Source organism: Aptenodytes forsteri, unplaced genomic scaffold, assembly GCF_000699145.1.
Source record: "Aptenodytes forsteri isolate BGI_AS27 unplaced genomic scaffold, ASM69914v1 Scaffold119, whole genome shotgun sequence".
NCBI classification, from domain to species: Eukaryota; Metazoa; Chordata; class Aves; order Sphenisciformes; family Spheniscidae; genus Aptenodytes; species Aptenodytes forsteri.
Genome location: NW_008796165.1, coordinates 8,830,465 through 8,852,474, shown reverse-complemented (window position 1 = coordinate 8,852,474; position 22,010 = coordinate 8,830,465). Strand labels below are relative to the sequence as shown.

Below are 22,010 nucleotides of genomic sequence, written 5' to 3'. Positions count from 1 at the left end.
TTAATTGCCTCTTCCATTATTCCTTTTCTTCACTAAATGATAAGCTACTTATTTTGATGCGTTCTCTAAAACCCAGAAATTTCCATGGATCATGCTTTTACCTACCAAATATGTAGTTGAACAGGAAAGAGAGAGACTCCGAACTCCATATCTTGCTATAGTTTTATAAAATTTATTTTCTTCCATGTCTAATACTTCATTCTCGTAATTTTTTATTGCTATCTCAAGGTTATTAAAAAAAATAATCCAAGTTCTTGTTACAGATTCCTCCTTTGTTTTCTATATTAGCAAGAGTAATTCCTTACAAACAGACCCACTTATTCATGCTTAGCTTCCCATTGGAAAAACAATCTTTGAGTTGTCTCCAGCATAAAGCTCAGATGATATACCACCTAAAGGACTGAGGTTTAGAGAAGTAAAGTTAATCTGCAGCTAAACAAAATATTTACTATTTGTGGGTTTTTTTGGCTAAGCAAAATCTTATTTAATTGATGGCAGTTAACTTATATGAGAATTGTATGCATCAGAAATATGCTTCAGTATCTGTGGATAGAGGTGATAGGTCAGGTTTATTATTAATACTTTGAGCTATATCTCTAAATACTTTTTTTTTTTAAATCAGTTAATAAAATGGAGCTTGCTTGCTGGAAACTGAATTAGTTTTCTCTAGTGGCTAATTTGAGCTTATATGTTTATTGAGTGGTATTTTTTAGACGTGTAAAATTTTTTTTTTTTTCTTCAGTGTAGTTGCAGACATCTTGGTTCTTGCTTTTTTTCAGAAAGCCAAAAATAGGCAGGAAAGTAAAAAGCAAGCTGTTGGCAGGTTTATCACTGAGTGGTTTTTACCATGTTCTGCCATTTTTCGTCTCTTCATATCCCCTCCTCTTTTAAATAGAAGTCAAGATGATAAAAATTTTCATGGGTTTTACTTTAATATGGAATGTATTGTGAAAATTCACAATTCACTTAATCCATGTGGGGGAACATGCTTCCTATAATAATTTGTCGTTACACTTTTCTTTAGAGAGGTTTATTTTAATGCGTTGTCTACATAGAGCTTTGATATTTTTCCTTCAGTTTAAAAATGTCTATCATTATTTCTTCAGTAGACAATCAGCTACGATCCTTGCCTGCACAGTGGATTTAAAATCAACTGCAAATTGCTGGAGTTGCACTTCAAGTGGTCTCAAGAGATAGGAGAAGCAGGTCTTCACTATAATGGAAGAGGCCAAGAGCTCAAAGAATGGAAATCATGATCCAAGGAAGTCTGTCCGTCTTGTCTGTGAGGAAGGCAAAGCAGTCAAAGTTACAAATAATCAAAATTATAAACATAATAGAAATGACAAATCTGTGAAGGATGTTGGGAGAAGTTCTCCAAGTGGGAATAGCAGCAAAAAAAGTAAACAAAATGATGTTTGTTCTGAAAAACAAGGAGAAAATAAATCATGCAAAGTAAATAGTGGTATTCCTGGAACTAAAGATATGGGCTTAAACGTTCAGGATCGAAGTCATGGAAAAGCAAAAAAATTTTCTAATTTATCACCAGCAGTGGAAAACCTGAAACAGACAAAAGCTCAACCAGTGGGAGAAAACTTTGCAGGTTCCCATGTTTCAGGGAATGGGGTCAGTATGGAAAACTTAACAGCTACACAGAAAGGAAAGCTGGTGTTGGAAAATCCACTGGGAGTTCATACTTTGAAGACTAGTGTTGATCAGACTGGTGATCCTGCTAAGACTGCTTCAGATCAAAGAAAAATGGAACATAAGCCTGATGACTTCAGTGAGTATTATTCAACACTGCTTTATTCAATTTTCTTCTGGTAAAATTGTTAACAATCTGAAAGGGGCTTTGAAATGTTTCTATTTGCATTTTTTTTCGCATATAGTAAGTTGCTGATTGCATTTAGAGAGAACATACTATTAATACAAGCATATTACTTGGAGAATAAGAGATTATGATAATAGCTGTCCTTTTTCCTCATGCCTAAGACCTAAACATCTTTGCAAGATACTTAGTGTGTGTGGTTTTCAGGAAATTTTGTGAATATAGTGTCTTGGGAGGGGGGAATCCTTCATAATATCATCATCATATCATTGCCACTTATCGAAATGCCAGCTATTACGGCTTTTCAGAAAGATCAGGGGAAAAATCTGCAAGAAAAGGGGTTTTTTTATAGGTAGGGGGGAAATATTTACCTTTTTTCTGTGATTGTTGTGCTCTTTTTGTTACTAAAATGTTTAAAATATGTTTTGGCAGATGGCTTTTTGATTTAGGGAGCTCTGGAATATGTACCATCCATCAGTGGTTACCCTTATGAGTGTTCAATTCTTATACATATTTTTCAATTTCAGAATTAAATATATGGATCAGGCTTTGTCTCACTTCAGGTTAACTCCTTAGTTCAGGATTTGTCACACTTTTTCAGAATGCAGTTTTTTTCTAATAAAAATGCTGTTTTAAGACGGCATGCCAGTGCAGACCTTCTATTTGAAGTATTTCCCACTATTGCAACAGCTACAGCAGTTACTTGTATGGAAATACTAGGAAAATATTAAAGTGCATATTTTTTTTAGCTATCTTAATAAAATTTAACAGGAAAAACAAGTTGAAATGGCAGCATCCTGTGATCAGTCAGCTCTTTGTAGACCACCATCATGTACCATAGGGACCATCTGTCACTGAGAAACCAGGGCTTGAAAACTTGCTCAGTTTTGACTCCTAGCTAGTCTGGGGACACAGATCTCATTTGAAAGGAAAGAAAAAAGAAAAAAAACCCCAAACCAAAATACAAATAACCCTCACTTTTGCTGATGTAAAAACTGCTGGAATAATTTAAGCTGTAGATGTTTGTACAGATTGGTGGACTGTGAACAATTCATAGGCATCTGGAGGAACTGGCCTTTTGGAGTTGACCTGCGTGTTTGTGAGTAGCAGCATTCCAGAGCTCTGTGGTCGCTAGCCGTGGGAGGCAAGGTGTCACAGTGTGTTCAGATGTAACTCTAGCAGCCTTCTAAATTGAGACGTTGAAATGCCTGATGACTGGCTCTGTAAGATCATTTGGGTGAATGTCTTTAAGGCAGTTCTATGACTGTTTTCTTAACAAAATGTATTGTGTAAAAAATTTTAAGCCTAATATTTCTTTTTTCTGTGATAGTAGAGCATTGGGATCTCACGTACTCTGTTCTGCATAACAAAAAAGACCCTTTCTTGCCTTGAAGAACTTAATAGCGACGGTGAAGTTATGACTGAAACACAAAATGAATCTACCATTTTTTTTCCCCTCTTTTTGATAGCACTCTTAGTAGCAGACTAGTCTCTGAAGTCTCTCCAAAATACTGGTTAACATACTGGAAAGATTCTAACGTCTAAGGTGATTTTGGCCAACCTTTGGACAAAAAACTGGAATGTAGCTCTAATTTGAGTCCGGCTCCTTAGTGAGATGCTCTTAACTGCTCTGTACTCTAACTTTCACTTTTCCTCTCCTTGAATTACTCAGAAGAAAATAATTATTTCTTTCTCTAGGTAAAGTAAAGAATTCTGAATCAACTAAAGAACATACTTTGGAAGCTGATTATTTAGAAAACGCTGCTGTTCTTGATGAATCTAATCTGACAGCTGAACAGCAGCTAGGATTGAAACAAGCTGAAGAACGTCTGGAAAGAGATTATATCTCCCGACTTGAAAAAGTAGGTTGAGTTATTTATCAGATAAAAAAGAAAATGGGTGTCGTCTTTCATTAGGATCACGATATTTCTGCTTGGGTGATATTTCTACTAGAGCCTGTTGCCTCTGTTTCTTTCTTCTTTATAATGAATCACTTTAGTGGTCTAAGATATTATCCCTAGTAGTTGACTAGTCATTCATTGTGGCAGATGATACAGATTGGAAACTTAGAGTTTCTTTTTGTGGCACATGTAGCCTTTGTAGAACAGTATTTTTTAATTCTGCAGACCTAGAGGTTTACAGTACCATTACTTACCTAAGATTTTCTAGAAAGTTTCGTTACCTGGAAACTCAGAATACAGGATTGAAAGGAACCTTGCGCTATCTTCAGTATATTAGCCTCCCACCAGTCCGAGCCAGCTATATTGAAGATGACTCCTTAAAAATATTCATCTAAACTGTTCTTAATACTATCTCCAGTGAAACAAATTTCCAAGTCGGTATAGGTAACCCAGAAGTTTTTCTTAATGTCTAATGTGCGTGTCTCTTGTGGCATTTTAATCCCTCTCATGTTGTCCTAGGAAAATAAACATAAGTTTATTACTTTTTTCAGCAACTTTCTACACATTCGAAGATCATTACCATTCCTGCAGTCTTATCTTCTTTAGACTCACTCTTTGTTCTTCAGTCTTAGGGGGTTTTTAGTTACTGGTTCATTCTTGTTGCTTTTCTGTAGGCATCCACCATGTAACGGTATCCAAAATTGAACATGCAATTTCAGCTGAGGTCTTACATATAAAGAGGAAAGCTGACTTCATCTGTCTGAAATACAGCATTTGTGTTTAGGATCTCTGCTTTTTTAGCAGCAATAGGACATTGGCTTGTAGTTTGACCAGGAAGGATCCCCATATTCTTTTCTTAAGAAATGCCCAAACAGGTGTTCCCAGCCCCGTATTGTTTGCAGTTAATACCACCTAAGGAGGAATTATACTTTGCTTTGATATTATTTAATTGCAGCTTATTTATTCCATTTCTCTAATTTGTTGTGATCACTGAATTTTTGTCATCTTACGTCTTCTGTAACCTCTCCCAACTTGGTATCTTTCGCATTTGTAGTCAGCGCACCCTCAAATGCATTTCCTAAGTCTTCAACAAAAATACGAATGTTCCTGACCCAACAAGGACCCCTGTTGAAAAATACTTGGCATGTGCTTTTAGACTGGTGGTGAACCAGTCTAGGTATGTGTGCTCTGAGGACAGTTTTCTGAGCAGTTTTGCTCCTACCTTACTGTTCTTTATTTAGGTAGTATTTATGGTCTCCTTTTGAGACTGGTACTATGACAAGTGACAAAAACTTTGTAAAATTCAAGATACAACATTCACTGCTGCTTCTTCAAGCCCTATGATTTTATCTTTAAAAAAGCAACCCTAAAATTGGTTTAGTGCAATTTGTTTGTAGCAGATCAGTTTGTCACCTATGACCTGCTTTTTTCCTATATGCTTATTAATAACTTAATTTATTACAGTATTTTTCTGGATGCTAATTCTGACTGGTCTCTAATTCCTTGGCTAATCCTCTTTAGCCTTTTAAAGTTATTCTTAAGTTTCTCTTTCCTAGTCATCTGTAACGTTCCCATTCTCTGTGAGTTCTTTAAAATACAACTGGCTCTGAGATCGATTAGCTCCCTGAGTATCCAAGCACAAATTTCATGAGGCCTGGCTTGTTTGGATGCTTCTGTCTTACTCCAGTAGTAGTCTATAGCTTTTTTTGTCTTGCTATTTTGAGTTCTTGCCCCTTTCATTGGTGTTAAGCATAACTAGATGATTTAAAAAGGCTTTACAATAAAGGCAAAATAAAAGGCATTACATGATTCAACTTTTCTGGCAACATCTGTTGACATAATACTTCAGATCAGTATTGTAAAGAAATACCCAATTTTTAAAAATATGATTACTGCTGATACTCATTCAGTTTTAGAAGAGTGGTGAAATATTTTTGGTCTACTTCAATCATCAGGTATCAAATACTTGCATCTTCCGAGCTAGCCAAGTGTAACTGTCTGTAAGTTGTTTTCCAAATGGATGTTTAATTTCATCTTACTAGGTATCTGTCTCATAGAAAGTAAGGATGAAGAGAATTAGTAATAAAAGCATAATGACCATGTTATTTTAAATTGATATTTACTGTGCAATTGGAGGGTATCAGAACTTTTTTTTTTCCCCAAAAGCAAAAGATCAAACTCAGTAAGTGGAAAAACTTGCTCAAATTTAGCAGTGGTTTAGATTTCCGTATAGTAAGTCAAATTTGTTTTACTGATCTGTAGTCCAGCTTAGTGTCTTAAAATGGTATTCTCTGTTCATTCATTGTTATGTCACTGTTTAAACATCTGGTGTTTTCAGTATACTTTTCGGTTTTAGTAAATATAGATGTATTAGAATTAGGATGAAAATGTTAAGTAGGGTTTTTTCTCTTCCAGTTATAACTGATAGCAGTTACTGGAAAAATGCAAACAAGTGTGGAGGAAAATGAAGGCTTTTTGTTTGGGCTCTTTTGTCTTTCCAGTGAGCATATCAAAATGTTTCCAATCTCTATAGCTGTGTTTTATTAGAGCAAGAAAATACAGCTGCAGGATGAGACAGATTGAAGTGGAGTATTTGCAAACAACCCCTCATATTTGCAGAGGTGGTCCTTTCTGCCTTTTAGTCTAGTAGTTCTCAGTGGTTTCCTGGTTGAATAAACTTCACAGTATCCCCTCTTGGACCCTAGGAAAATAGCGTTGGGTTTTTTTTTTCCGCTGCTATCATGTCCTGAGGCTTGGCTGCTTCTTGCAGACTCTCAGGGATCTCGCAGGTGGCAGCTCTCCATTTGTGTACTCCATCTCTCCCAGCCTATCTGTACAAAAAAAGGCTTATTCTGCATGTTTCTCCAATTCTGAGCATCCCAAATTATTCATCAAAATGGAATAATCTTACCCCTTGTCAGAGGATCCCACCTTATCCAGAGTATAGTCATTAGTAAGTCAGAAATGGGCTATCTTCCTCCTTGTTGGCGAGCCGCACCCTTTTTAATAGAACAAAAAATGCAGTACTTGCACAGTATGCTGTGAATATGCTAGCCAAACAACACCACCATCTGTCATAACATGTATAGTAGATAAGATGATTAATACTTCCCATTTTCTTCCCATCAGAGAAAGGAGGATAAATGATGAGATTTAATAAATCCATAGTTAGTAAAAGTTTGAGCTGAGAAGGGAATGGCTTACTGGCCTTTAGGTCAGACTTAAGAGGCATAAACTCTTCAGTCTTAATCTTGCCTCACTAAAATTTACTGAGAAGTGTAATATTCAAGTCATCTCACTTCCTTTCCTCGCTTTCCCCACTTGTCATATGGGTAAAAATCCATTTTCACTGTGTTTTTTTTAAGATTACTTAATGTTTGCAAAGCACCTTGACATTACAAGTGTTACATAATTGTTAAATACAATTTATTATTCAAAGAATTGAGTTTTTCAGACACTATCGGCAGAAACATTTTCTTTTAATCTATGGCCATTTTTCCTCAGCGCTCCCCAGAATACACCAACTGTCAGTATCTATGCAAGCTCTGCCTAGTTCATATTGAAAATATCCAGGGAGCTCACAAGCATATTAAAGAAAAACGTCATAAGAAAAATATAATGGTAAGTTAACAAATACAGTTTTGACTGATTTTTTTTTTTCCTTTTTTTTCCTCTGAGTTTTTTTTTTTTTCTTTAAAGATTTTCTTTGTTATGTGGTATGTTTTCTTTGGTCATCTTCATTTAGGTGAAAGTTTGTGTGCTGAGCAGAGATCCACAAATTTCTGTTGCTCATTTTCTGTTTGAGAGGAAGGGCTTAATGATCTGTCCAGGCAGAGAGGAAAGAACATTTTTGGTCGTTGCTTCTGAATTAGTGTCTATGAGTAGTGGGCAGTTCATCATACTTTTAGTAACAGAAGGCAAGGTAACTTAGGTGAGAAACATATTTAGTTTTTCTGTTTCTTCCAAAAATAATATTGTTGGTAGCAAGGCCTCCAGGGGCTGGAGGTGGGGTTGGGGATGTTGGTTTTTTCTGTTTTATTCCCTTTTGTCTGACTTGTGAGATTTTTATCTACATCCTTTCTGTGATGGGTAAGCGGAGGGGATACTGTGTCTAGACTAAAAAAATAGAGTTAAAGTAGGGAGGAATTCAGTTCCTGAGTCACTCATCATCTCCCTAGGTTTATGTATGTGTTTAATATGAAAAACAGTTCTAAGGTTTTCAAACAGAAAAGCAGTTTTCTTATCAAATACCATGGTGTTACTGTTTGCTTTGCTTTGAAGAACTGTTACATGCATGAAATCCACTAAATGGCGCACAGATGTTCTTGCCAACCCATTTTTGTAAATACTGATGAAGAGCTACAAATTCCCAAGGTTTTGTGATTCAGATGGTTAAAATTACTCTTCCTACAACCACTCCCCAAAATTGAGTCAATTACTTATGCCTGTTTCCATGTATTTCTTACCATACTTCTGTTTGTAATTAATGCTCTAATTCTCTTGCTGTCTGCTAAATTGCATCATGGGGGAAAAAAATTAATAAAAAGGCAACAAACCAGCCCCATGTTTGATATGGAAACACTTGTACCATGCTTTTCATCTGGGCACGGAGATAAGAATTGAGGAATGAGGTTTCTTTACTACTGAATGGAAATGCTAGAGGACAGGGAGCAGTTTCAGTTTTTAACACTTGTCTTCAAATAGCTTTATGTTGTGTGCCACAATACAGTGATAAGAGGTATGTAACTGTCTAAATGTTACTTTGTAAAATACAGCTATGTACAGCTCTAACTGTGAGATACATGACTATCAAATAAGCTTAGCAGCAGCTGTGGCTTCCCCACTCAAGAAAAACCCTAAAACACTGACATTAAAAAAACCACAGCTCTTTAAAAATGCACATATTCTTTCTTATGCTAAATTTGTTCAAATAAGAACAGAAGGTTGAGAGATGCAGCCTAGAACTAACCAAACATTTTCATACTGGACTGTGTTTTCTCAGTGCATAATTATTTTCTGGTTAGTATTTATTTCTGTTGTCGGTCACAGATTTCATTTAGTTGATGAATTTGTGAAACAAGTTATTGTTGTACTTAGTCCCAAATGATTTGATGCATCTGACGTATTTCTTGCTGTTGGATTAAATTGATTATAATTTGGTGCACTAAAAATAGCACTTTCTGGCACCAGCTGTTTAGGCAGCAATGGGACTCAACTTATAAAAATTTCTTGGAGCTAGAAATACTTTTTCTGCCTCTGATATCTTTCCTTCAAGTATAATCCACTCTGAAAAAATATGTGTGACTAGAAAAACTTTCTCAGCTCAGTTACTTTTATTATGTAGGAACAATTACAGCTTCTCATTTTCTTGGATGAATTCTGTTTCAGAACTGTCAGAAAATGTGGTTCAGGAATGTAATGCAGCAGATTTCCTCCCCAGTTGCCAGCTGTGAAACAACATGTTCTCTTTTAAACACTGAGCATCTACTGTCATTTCTGTGAGCCACACTAGTACATTTGCCAGTTAGGCCGGGCAGAGTTCCTGCCTTTGAAAGTGTTTGGTCAAGACACCATGTAAATAGAAGAACATAAACAGCAAACAGTATGTTCTAATATCATGCAATAGTATGAGATAACCTTTTTCTCTTAAAATACCAGTTTTTACTTTTATCATCCAACAATTATTCAGGAAAAACAAGAAGAAAATGAGCTGCGTGCCCTCCCACCCCCCTCTTCTGCACAGTTGGCTGCTCTGAGTTTTACACTCATTGAGGCAGCAAATGAACAAGGCATATCAGATGATGACTTCAGAATTCGTCAAGAAATTGTAAACGAGATGGAGAAAATTATTCAACAACCCTTACCAGGTATTCATAGTATTCTCCATTTTCTTTAGGTGAAAATTTTTCTTTATTTATTTTTAGACAGATTTTGATACTTTCATTAATGGTGAATTAATGCATTTGGGGTTAACTTATCTTTACATTATACAATATTAATATATACAGGCATTTTAATACAGACTGGCAGTTGATTTAAAAGGAGCTAACAAACCTACAAAAAGAGGAAAATATGATTGTGCTTATTTTTGCTTCTTTCTGGTATGTGTTTATTGAAGCTATTGGTCCTCTTTAAAGTGATGAAGATTGGAAATTTCCAGGGCACGAAATATTTCCTTCCTGGTCATGTTTAAAGCCTCAGCCACTGAGGATCTCCCTCAGGCTCTACTCCTACAAACCTTTCCACCTATACCTTACTTAGCATTACTGAGTATCTGTGGCTGTTACAGTAGAGATTTTTTTTTTTTTCCAAGTGCACTTAATTAAACTAATATAAATGTAGCAGGAGGGGAAAATGAGGAGGCGTTTGTAATTTATTTTTTTCCTACCGGTCCTTCAGTTGTTTACAACATCTTTCAGGGCAGATAAAAGTTGCATGAGGCAATTTTTTGTTAAAGCATAGTTTTAGGAAAAAAAATTAGCCCTCAGCTATGACTGATTTTGGTAAGCATATGAGACATTTTCAGTACTTAATTGTGATGTGAAATATCTGCAGGTACTAATCAGTAACTGTTCATTAAAACAAGTCATTAAAATCAACAAGGGTTATTGTTTAACAGGTATTTCTTCTCATGTATATTTATGGTTAATGGCTCCTAAAATGAGGAGAGGTGTAGTTTGAGATCAACTATAGCTTCCCAAAGTCTCTGGAATTGTCTTAAATAGATCAAAATATTACATTTACTTAACCACATATAAATATCATACCTAATCTGCCTTTTTCTTGATTGAATGCTTTATGTTGATTAAAAATAAGAATAATTCAGAAAAAAAAAAAGCCTGAGCAGGTTAAATGCCTGGTCCCATTTTTTTTGCTTCAGTGGGTCAATAAATTTCAGCGCATTAATAAAGTTCATAAAAATTGTCTGGATGAGTTGAATGGTAGTCTTCCCCCTCCTCCCCCTTCAGAAGTACGGTATGTTACTTCAGTAGGACATGTTAAACATTCAAATCCAATTTATACAACTGTTGGAAAATAAAATAATAAATATAATATAACAATAAAATAATCTTTGACATTTGCTTCATTTCCCATCGTATCCTATAGTTAATACACTGGGAGTTTGAGAGCTGATTTTTGGATCTACAGTAATGTTGACATTATGTTAACAATGTTTTGTTTTTCAGTGAATCTGAACAGAAGAAAATATTAATCTCATTGACAAAAAATAAGTTTTCAAACTTTTTTTTTCATCTGTATTGAAACTGGGTTGATATTCTCTACTGTCCTTTTCTTTTAGAAAAACCTTCCCTTTGCTCTATAAAAATACGGTAGTAAGAAAGATTTTGTTTGTTTGCTGCAGGATGATCAGCTTTAGTTTTAGGAGCTATATTAAATATATGCTTAAACATAAGGTGCTGAATAGAACAGGGGCTTGTAGGGTGGAGGTTTGCTAGTCTGTTTGCTCTGTAATACTGCCATATGTGGCTCCTAGTGCAAACTTCTGTTCTGACACGCTATTGAGTTTTCCATTGATAGTATATTAGCATAAGATGAAGCAAAGGAATTTACTACTTTTACATAAATATTCATGAAAATTACTGTGTTAGTGTTACTCGGCTGGCTGACTTGTTTGGACTGATGAGCTGATGTGAAGGCGTAGTAGTAGTGGAGGAGGAGTCTGTAGTAGTAAATGACAGTTTGTTATTCCCCTTTTCAAAGCCCACTGTGTTTTAGTGAATGTGTTTTCTTAAGTTGTAAATTAGGAAAAAGTAAGTTCATGCACAGTGTAGAAAACATGGGATGTTCTGGCATGATTTTCTCTTGAGCTCACATTAGAACTATGCAAAAATTCTTACTACTATGAAAAGCCATTGGAAATAATTACAATGTGTTATTATTACTATTATCATCATCATCATCATCATAATTTATTTATTTACCATACAGAAATTCTTTTTGAGAGGGCTAGTTTCTAAGTAGTGAAAGATAGAGAAAGGTTTGTTTGAACCTGTGTATGTATAAGATTTATTTTCTCTTTTAAGAGTTATTTTGTTGTGGTTCTGTGTGAGAGAGTTTGGTCAGAACACAAATAAAGGTGCTAATAAAAAAATACAAGAAAAAACCCTCTTCACTGTGAGACTGGTTGAACACTGGCACAGGTTGCCTAGAGAGGTTGTGGACTCTCCATCCTTGGAGATTTTCAAAACCCAACTGGACACAGTTCTGGGCAACCTGCTCTAGGTGACCCTGCTTGAGCAGAGTGTTGGATTTGGATGGGATTGAGAATAGTCTCAATTTTCAGCTGACATAAATACATCAGAGCCCTAATATATATTACAGGAAAGTTTTCATCTACAAAAATTATATCACGTCATAAAGTGGGATAAATTATTGTTTATGGAGTGGAATGACATTTCTCATGATATTATTACTGAATAGTTACTTTCTAATTAGTTTAGATCTGTTGTACATCTTTGCACGTAAGGAACTGTATTAACTATAAAAACACTAAATGGATACTGTACTTTGTGTCTTGGATTATAATGAATATACATTTTATATGCATGTTTCGTAATGAATTGCGCACAGGAACTTGCTAATGTAATTAACAGATTGTAGCACATATAAAAATTTTTTGTGACAAAAGTGTATGAGGCAACAAAGAATTTTGTAATTGGTTAACTGCTGCAGTGAAATCAAGCTGTATTTAACAAAAGCTGTTAAATAAACTGCACTGAGATGGTGACAGTTATTACTATTTTATATTTAATTTTATATTAAGAGCGAACAAAACTAAAGCTGCATTGCAAAAATACTTTAAAACAGCTTGAAAAATTTTGTTCATTTGGTAATTACACTATTTGAATTATCCCTTTTCCTGTGATACTGTGTTATGGAATTGACTAGCCTTCACAGGAGTGAGAAAGTGGTTCAATATTCATTAATCTGGGAGTACCACTTGGGAGGTACAGTATCTAAAGCAAGGTATGCATCATCCATTAAAGAATTATTTATTTACTAGCTGTTAAATAATTACATTTCTCTCTCTTCCAGACTGTTCACTGAGGATGTATGGCTCCTGTTTAACTAGATTCGCTTTTAAGACCAGCGATGTTAACATTGATATCAAATTCCCCCCTAAGGTGTGTAGATATTACCTTGCATTAACTAAGACTGTTTTTTAAATCAAGGCCATCAACATTTATTTCTACTCCATTGCCTCTATCATCTATCGGGGCATATGGTGTTAGAATAGCACAAAGCATATAATCTTTGATTTGGTGTCAGGTGTGCTATGAATCCAGTGGATAAAGTTTTCATTGCTTATTAGATAACTTTAATTCTGGTTTTTTGGACAATCTTATGCTAGCCTTTTTTTTTTTAATTTTTTGAGTAAGCATTGAAGCAATATGAAAATAGTTGGCTCTGGATAGGTGTACTTTTATGTGCTCATGATTCAGACAGTAAAATCTTGTAGGTCTTTATTCACTCTTCCCCCCCTCCTTTTAAAGGTGGAGCTAACTGACAGTTTTCCTTTTATGTTTTAGTCCCTTGCAAGTAGATGTCACATCCCAGTTCACAGTTTACTGTGATACAAAATTCCTGTAGAGCAGTATAACTTGCCTTTAAACATTGAAGTTGTTGGTTTGTGTTTAGTGTGTGATATTAGCAGCACGTTCTTGTTAGAGGCACAGCTGCTGAACTTGCTCTTTTTTGACTGTGTGTGTTACAGTGGAATTCAAGGTACCTGTTTTGGTTACGTACTTATACATAGCATTTTCAAATGATACTGCAGTTGGGAAGCAAACTGAGCCCTTTTTCAAACAATTGCATGTGGAGTGTACCGTGTCACTTTTTCACAAAGGCTCAAAGGTGGTGCTAAGTTTTAGCTTTTCTTTCAACTATTTACAGCTTATCTTTGAAACACCACTTAAGTTGATTTCTGGGGAGAAAAGAAAACACATTTAAAAATTATAACCTTTGAAAACCCTTGGGAAAAGTACTGATGTTAAATTCTTTACTGATGTGTGTTTCTAGTGGCATGTGTTGACATTGAAATTGTTGAATATATGGCAAGTATTTTGTTTTGACTTTATGGAGTCTGTTAATACGGAAGTAGAACAGAAGTATTAAGTAAAAAAGCTGTAGGCTAAAAGAAAGCTGACTAACATGTTTGCTAGTACCTGTTTTCATGGTGCAGACAGATACAGTTAACTTTTCCATTAATACTGACACATGATTTCACTTTTGTGAAAGAACATAGTGTTACTAGTTGTGCAACCTAAGTAGTTTTAAACAAAGTGTAAAATAAAATAGGTTAGTCTGAATAACGTAACCTGCTCTACTTTTGTCATTTTAGATGAGTCAGCCAGATGTTCTGATACAGGTGCTTGAAATCTTGAAGAACAGTGGTGAGTTTTAGTTGCATCTCATTTCTATTTAATTAACATTCCAACTGCTGTTCAGTTATTTTTATGCTTAATTTTTCTGTAAACTTACAAAAATGGCTTAGTTTTCAACCAAAGTATCTGAGCTGTTTTTATGAATGCGATTTTTATGAATACTAGTGCTTGGTTTTTTTGGTAAGTGAGAGATGAAAACCTGCAGCAGGACAATGGCAGCCCAGGTAGTCCAGTGCAGATTGCCAGAATTTATGGTAATAGTGTTAGATGCCAGGTCAAAAAGTATTTAACTTTGTAAGAGAAATTCTAAGCAGTAAACCCAAAAGCCACTTCCCACTTGCATATGAACATCAGTGAGAACTATTACAAGACTTCTGAAACTCGTAGCTTCCTTGTTCTGTCAGGAAGTCATCTAACCCTGTAATCCGAACATCTTGAACCAAGTGACACAAATAGCATTGCATTTTTCATCCTTCAGGAAATTTTGATAGGTCAGCTCCTTGAGTGGTTCTCAAAGTATCCTGATGGTTTGTCAGAGATTCAACCTTGTGTCTTTCACATGTTGTAAAGACAAAAAGATTCTGGAAGAGATACCAGCCCAGTTTCCTGACAAGGTTTTTTCTTTTTCTTTTTTTTTTTTCCCCCCCTGCTGGCTGTGTGATACTGGTGGTGAGCGTCAAAAGTAACCAGAAAATATTGCTTACTGGTTAGCTATGCAGCACTTAATTTGAGTTGTTCTGTAAAAGCATGGTATAAATGTAATAGTTTTAAAGACATAATTGGGAAAACTGTAAGAGACCTTCATAAATAATGGGTTTTTTTCCTCCTTGCTTAGCTGTCTACTCAGATGTGGAGTCAGATTTCCATGCCAAAGTTCCTGTTGTCTTTTGCAAAGATGTTAAAAGGTACATGTCATTGAAAAGGATTTTTAATGAGATACCAATTTCTGCTATGTTTGTTCATAGCAGCTGCTTGCCTGCACTCCTGACAAGAAGTATTACTGTAACATTTAGCTAACATTCATGTTAAAGGGGAATTGCTCATACATGAAAATACAATCAAGAAAGAAAGCTTAGCTTTGTTTTTGTGCCTCATAGAGCTCATTAGTTGTAGGAGTCTGAAAATAGCGGTTCTACTTTTAGTTAAATAGGGGAAAAGTGGAATGGTTTTCAGTTGATATTTAAAATTTCTGCCAGCAGTTTAATCCAAGACTTTAAAAGCATTTTATAAGACATACATTACCAGTAAGGACACATCATCTGACAGTTTCAGTAAATTCCTAAGAAGTAGCAACCTCCAAAATGAAACATGGTTGCTGTATGATGTCCACATTGCTTTGACTGGCTAGAGGTATGCAATTGAAACTCTGGGGAAGTAAATGCAACAAGGGTGGGCATATCTTTTCCTGTGTTTGTAGATCATGCAAATGCCTTGTAAGTACTAAGAGAACAGAAATAATTACTCTGAGAAGCAAACCAAAAGTTTTTAGAGCAGCTGTTTTGTGGACTTACCAACTCTTAATATGCAGCAGGCCTGGGGGTTTTATTTATATATTTATTTATTTATTTGGTATGTGGAAGATATACATGGAGTTTGAGTTGTGTTAAGATTGCACAATTAAGTAATGGCAGAACTTAGAGCAAATTCTTAATGCTATTTTATATTTTTAGCTGTAATGAACTTCTGTAAGTTCTAGATCCAACTGATGAGTTAATAGTAAAGAAAATGTGATTATATTCTGTAGCTTTTGTTTAAAAAGTTCAGGTTCTTACACAGGGAGACACTGATGCATGTTTTTATTATGGTGGATGTGATGTCCCATCTTCCCCCTGCCCCAAGCATCATCTGTATACACAAGGCAATAACTCTTTTTATCTGTTTTACATTTGTAATTACAGTGGTTTGACATGTAAAGTAAGTGCTAGAAATGATGTGGCTTGCCTTACAACCGACCTGCTGGCTGCACTTGGTAAACTGGAGCCTGTCCTTATTCCCTTGGTTTTGGCTTTCCGCTACTGGGCTAGAGTAAGTTTATAAATGTTGAGGATTATTAAATATGTTTATTTCCTCTTTTTAAGTACTGCGTACAATGTAATGTATAATATACCATGAATATGTAGAAAAGAACTTCATGGCACTCGTTCACCTCTTACCTTAACAGGCCAGAATGAGACTGAAGATTTTGATGTGAAACTGTAAATATATATGAAGCTTCCACCGTTCTGTTAGCAAGCTATTACGCTAGTTCCTTAAAACTAGTTAATCGATCCTTGAAAACCAGCTTAACAGAGCACTCGGGTCTTGCAAACTTTCTGCTATTGAGGTCACAGTGAAAAAAGTTAACTTACTCAAAAAAGGGACTGTCATCATACCCTGCTGTACTTCTTACAGACGTCAGTGGTGATCACAGGAACCAAGTTATAATGTTCACAGCCAGTGTTTAACTGTCTTGTAATTCAGTCCTGAAATTGCTGCCGGGCCATACTTGACTTAAAATGTCTTGGCTTTATTGACAAATCAGTTTCATGGTATTATTATTGTTGCTTATTTAGCAAGGTGTTTTTACAAAAATTACTGTTTTACAACATATAAGTAGTAGCAGTAGAAACTACAAAGAACTGTTCAAAGTCTAATACGTTTATTACATCTCTCTTGAGTTCCCATAGAAGAGATCAGTATCAGATTACAGCCAGATGCTTAGAATCCTCATCTCCATACATGAGATATCGCACAGTAACAAAAACCTGATAGTTGACTGAAATTCTAGATAGGAACATAAATGTGCCCCACAATCACAAAATGTGATGAAACTGAAGAGAATAACATGTAATAAAATAGTATAACTTAAGGCACTGTACAAATTACTACAATTTGCATTTTGTCTGTACGTGGCATGGCATGACGACTGCAGTTTCTGAGACTAAGGATTTTCTGTTTCACTCTAGTATGTATCTCTCATTTAGTATGTATCTCTCATTTCTTTGATTTTAGTCTGTTCAGAATAGATTTTAAATTAAAATGCTGATGTTACATCATAAAAGTAATGATTTATCCTCTTACAGCTCTGTCACATTGACTGTCAGGCTGAAGGTGGGATTCCCTCATATTCCTTTGCCTTAATGGTGATATTTTTTCTTCAACAAAGAAAACCACGTATTTTACCATCCTATTTGGGCAACTGGGTAAGTGCTTTGGTAATATAGTAACCTTATTGTTAAATTGTTGACGTTATTTCTGTGTTCTGCAAGGTCATAAAATGTGCAGAATTTGATTGCCTAAGAAATTTGTAAATCGCATTGGTACTTAATCCTCACACAGTTGATGCCTGACGATTCTGATGACTTTTAAAAAAAGGCAGCTGCTATAGCCTGTGCAGTTGTGTCATGCTGTATTTTGGAGAAAAGGCAAGTATTTAATTCTCTGAATTTATTTCTCTGACATCAGTTATTCTTGAGCGGGATAAATATGACAATTGTCAGTGTTACTTTTGGTGAAAACTTTTGGTTGTATGTATTATATACAGTCTTGTTTCAGAGCTACTTTAATTGTTGTTAGATTGAAGGCTTTGATTCAAAGAGGCCGGATGACCACCAGCTGAAAGGTATAGAAGAAGAGGAGTTTGTACGGTGGGAATACAAACCACCAACAAATGGTGCAGCAAAAAACTCAGTTGGAGCGGAAAGTAAAACGAAAGTTGAACAACAGAAGGGTGGTGGTAAAAAGGTAACAAGCTCAGAAGTGGACAACCAAAGTAATGCAAAGGAGAAACATGGCAATGTAAGTCATGGCTTTATTTAATTGAAAACCATATTCTGTCTCTTCTCCCTGTTTTTTATCTTTAAACATTAATATTGGATGGAACCAGGAAAAAAATGGGAATTTTAATTTCTTACTGCAGTTGAGCATTCTTGTCCATGTGTTTCAGTCTCTCTTAGCATTCAAAACCCCTCACCAAGTTTCACTGGGGCAACTGTGGTTAGAACTGTTGAAGTTTTACACACTGGAATTTGCTTTGGAGGAATACGTCATCAGCATACGGGTACAAGAGCTCTTAACCAGAGAGAATAAAAACTGGCCTAAAAGGCGAATAGCCATTGAAGGTAGGATAATAGCCTTTTCTAGTTCTGTAGTCATCCTGCATTATTATCTTTATTTAGCTAATACTTACAGGTCTGTCACAAGAAGTCTGGACAAAAATTGGAGGAGAAAGTAATTTTTTTTGTATATTTTGTCAGCTATTTAGTCTGTTTAAAGACAAGTTTTCTGTTTAGTACTACTTTTTGCAACTCTGGTTTTTAAAGTACAAGGTGTAAATTTGTCTCACTGTTTCTTACCGTTCTGTTCTTATCTCTATCTGTTTCATTCTTTCTATAAGCTATCATTTATTTCTTTTTAATAATTGTGATATTGTGAATTTTCAGTACTTCTAGCTGTGTTTCTAAAAACCACAATGTATTTTGAGTGTTACCAGTTATCAGTTTGTTTCCTCTGACGCTAATGCAGACTGAGCAGAGAGGTTAGCTCTGATCAGAGTGAACTGGAGCAAACCCATCAAAGTAACACACACGCACAGAGCATCCTCCCTTGTTCCTTTCCCTGTTGGTAGTATTTCAATACTGTGAAACTGAATGGCATGTCATAGGCTGTGCTTCAGGGCCTGAATATCCTGCTAAGTGAAGTGCTTTTTTCAGGGAGTGAGACCGTAAGAATTTGATGATAATACATACCTTGAGTTATATACGTTGGAGAAAGAAGGAAAATTATTTTGTCTATTGCTTCTTTATAATTGGAAGACATCTTTATTTCTGTTCCTCAACTCAGAAAAATATGCAAACAATACTTAACAGGGAAAGTCACAGAGCAATGCATGGCATTCTGAATTGGCCTTAAGAACAGAGAAATTGGGTATTTGAGGAAGGTTAAGAAACCACTTAAGGCGATACTTTTATAAAAGCATAAATAATGAATTTTGGACACTTTCTAGAGACATTAAGTAACTTTTCTGTAACACACATGAGGTGATGGAGAGGACAAGGAGAAATAGGTCAAAGAGAATCATAAAGACAGAGAATGAGTTACTAAAGGTATATTGAAGGATGAGTCAGTAAGGTACAAGAAGAGCAAGAAGGAAAAGTAAAAAGGAGAAAAACAAGCAATGAATTCTTGAGGCACATGTTGAGTACTGGGTCTTGAGATCACTCCTGTGGCTTTAATGTCCTCTCCCAATTCTTTTCTTCAATCACTTTTGGCTAGAGAGTTTTAAAACTAGAGTAGTGTTTATTCAGCATGTGGGAAACTAGAACCTGTAAGATGAAAGGGCAAATTATTGAGGAAGAAACAGGAAATAATTTCAAAAAATTGCATTCTGGTTCTGATACCTGCTATTGTTGGTCTCTTTGTGTTGTTTTTGTTTGTTTGTTTTATGTTTTTTTGTTTTTACTTTTTACTTTTTTTTTAATGTTAAGTTTGTAACTGAAATTATGAAGTAACAGAATCTCAGTTTGATACTATCTTCCCAGGCAAACTTATAGCAACTATGCAAGTGCTCTTTTTACTTGGAAAACATGTTTGATCTAGAAATCGCTAGGAAGGACTAAGAATGAAACCTGGTGAGATTGGTTCATATAATCCTTATAACCTTAATGTTACTCTTAGAGAAATTAATTTCTTGAGGGAAATGCAAATCCTTCTTCAGTGAAGGAAAAAAGTTCAGGCAGGCCTACATTTATTTTGCCTTTGTATGTTTATTTTCATTTCTAGTTTAGAAATAAAACGTAAAATAATGGTACAATATACCTGTGGTTTTCTTTTTAAATAACACTATTTAGAATGGTTTATAATAGCCAGCCATTCATGGCCACACGTGTGTTGCGTTTTGTGTGGAAGAAGGCCAAAAAACCTTGTGGGCCCTATGTTCTCTAAGTATCTCCAAATACAGTTCTGGATTATATTACAAGAATCTCTTTTTAACTGCCGTATCATAACTTAGGTATTTCAGCTGCTTTAGTGAAACGTAGAAATTAAAGATCACTAATGAAGTTGTTCTTTTTCTTCCTAGATCCTTTTGCACTAAAGAGGAACGTTGCACGAAGTCTAAATAGCCAGATGGTATTTGAGTACATCCTGGAGCGATTTAGGACAGCGTATAAATATTTTGCATGTCCACAAAGTAAAGATGGGATTAAATCCAAGCCAGATACCAAGAAAAAAGAAAAAGGGAAAATGAATAATAAGAAATCCACAAGATCTGAAGAGCCTGTAGCCAACTGTTGCCTTCCACAAGGGGAAAAAGTTGTAGATAAACAAAATATAGGAAGTGGATGTAGCATACCAGAGAATGAACTTGAATGTAATGAAGCGGTAGAAGCTGTAGCCAAAAGATGTACTTCCAAGAACATAGACTCTTTGCTACTTTCAACATTGGACTCTAGTTACGATGAAGACAAAGAAGAAGCTTTATCCTTTATTTCTAATGAATGCTGTGAATTAAAGCAAAAATCACTTAAAGAGAGGGATGATTTAGAAATTTCAGTTTGTATAACTGAAGGTGAGCTAAGCCACCATTGTAACTGCGGTGAACATCAGCCCTATGACACAAATTCTAGTAATGAATTTTCTGATGCTGAAACTACACAGAGTTTGGTAACAGAGTCTTCTCAGAAGAATAAGTGCACTGGCACACCAGCTACCTCGCCCAACTGCAAAGCAATGGTGGAAGCTCGTGATCTCAAAGATGAAGGCAGACTCTCTACAGCAGAAATGCATTATGTGTTTGATAAGTTTATTTTGACTTCAGGAAAGGTAAGCTATGTATTTAATCAGTGCTGGTCATGTATCAGTGGGCTATTACTTTTAAATCACTAAAACTAAGGGTGGATGGATGACAGGATTCTCCCAGTGATTGCTTCAGTCTCTATTATGAATGGTAGCTCTAGCCTTTTTAGAGTACCTGTTATTCAGGACTGGAAAACACCGAAACTGTATGCCATTTGGACTAGATGTTCTGTTGCCCCCATCTTATGCAAAGTTTTTTGATTTCCACAAAAAAAAAATCCTGGGTTTTGTTTTTTCATTGTTTTGTGTTTTCCCCCCCACCCTTTCTTCTCCTACTTTCTTGTAGAATTTCTAGTTGCTCTTACGCACTGTGAGAACTAAATGCAGCCTGTTGAGAGGCGTTCTTCTGTTCTTTGTAGAGGCTCTGTTGCTGTTCAGGTGTTTAAATGTTCTTGGTTGCATGACTTACATGGAAATGTTGGGTCTGCTGAACTATCATAACAGTAAAATTGCATTTGTGCGCTTTTTTTTCCCCAAAAGCCACCAACTATAGTATGCAGCATCTGCAAACGGGATGGACATTCCAAAAATGACTGCCCAGAGGATTTCAAGAAAATTGATCTAAAACCACTACCACCAATGACAGACAGATTTCGGGAAATACTTGATATAGTGTGTAAAAGATGTTTTGGTAAGTTGGGAAAGTGTTTGTACTCCACTGTAAACTGTGATCTGTAATCTGGAAAAAATAAAAACTGTAGGGTTAAATTACTTATTCCAGTAAATTCAGTGGAAAGAAGTTCTTCCAGGTACCCTAGGCTACAAATTTATCAATATTTTTAATTTCATGTAATCCATGGTTGTTATATCAAATTCTTGTAACAGATTTGAGAAACTAATACTATACAGGATTTTTTACTGGGTTTGTAAAAAGTTACTAGTGTTTCCAGAAATTAGGCTCTGGGCAAAACTAGTTTTTGTGTTTGTCAGATTCTGTGGCTTCTTTTGGAAAAAGCTCCTTTTGGGTGCTGTGTTTGAGTAATTGCAGAAAATCATACATCTGAAATAAAATCCTAACAACTCTAATGATATCATAAAAAAGAA

The 22,010-nt window shown here is 35.5% G+C and overlaps 1 protein-coding gene across 3 annotated transcripts in view; it reads left to right on the top strand.

Moving 5' to 3' along the window:
• Positions 1-1,107: 1,107 nt before the first annotated feature.
• ZCCHC11 (zinc finger CCHC-type containing 11) overlaps positions 1,108-22,010 on the top strand; it is a 41,477-nt gene continuing 20,574 nt past the window's right edge. For 2 of the 3 annotated variants that reach the window (XM_009287372.1, XM_009287374.2), the window contains exons 1-13: positions 1,108-1,780; positions 3,524-3,687; positions 7,231-7,347; positions 9,416-9,593; positions 12,784-12,872; positions 14,090-14,141; positions 14,968-15,037; positions 16,031-16,157; positions 17,195-17,314; positions 17,688-17,909; positions 18,058-18,232; positions 20,191-20,933; positions 21,447-21,597. In XM_009287372.1, coding sequence (XP_009285647.1) covers positions 1,219-1,780; positions 3,524-3,687; positions 7,231-7,347; positions 9,416-9,593; positions 12,784-12,872; positions 14,090-14,141; positions 14,968-15,037; positions 16,031-16,157; positions 17,195-17,314; positions 17,688-17,909; positions 18,058-18,232; positions 20,191-20,933; positions 21,447-21,597 — 2,770 coding nt within the window. In that variant the 5' untranslated portion in view covers positions 1,108-1,218. The remainder of the gene's footprint in view (positions 1,781-3,523; positions 3,688-7,230; positions 7,348-9,415; positions 9,594-12,783; positions 12,873-14,089; positions 14,142-14,967; positions 15,038-16,030; positions 16,158-17,194; positions 17,315-17,687; positions 17,910-18,057; positions 18,233-20,190; positions 20,934-21,446; positions 21,598-22,010) is intronic. The other variant, XM_009287373.1, reaches the window with a different exon arrangement.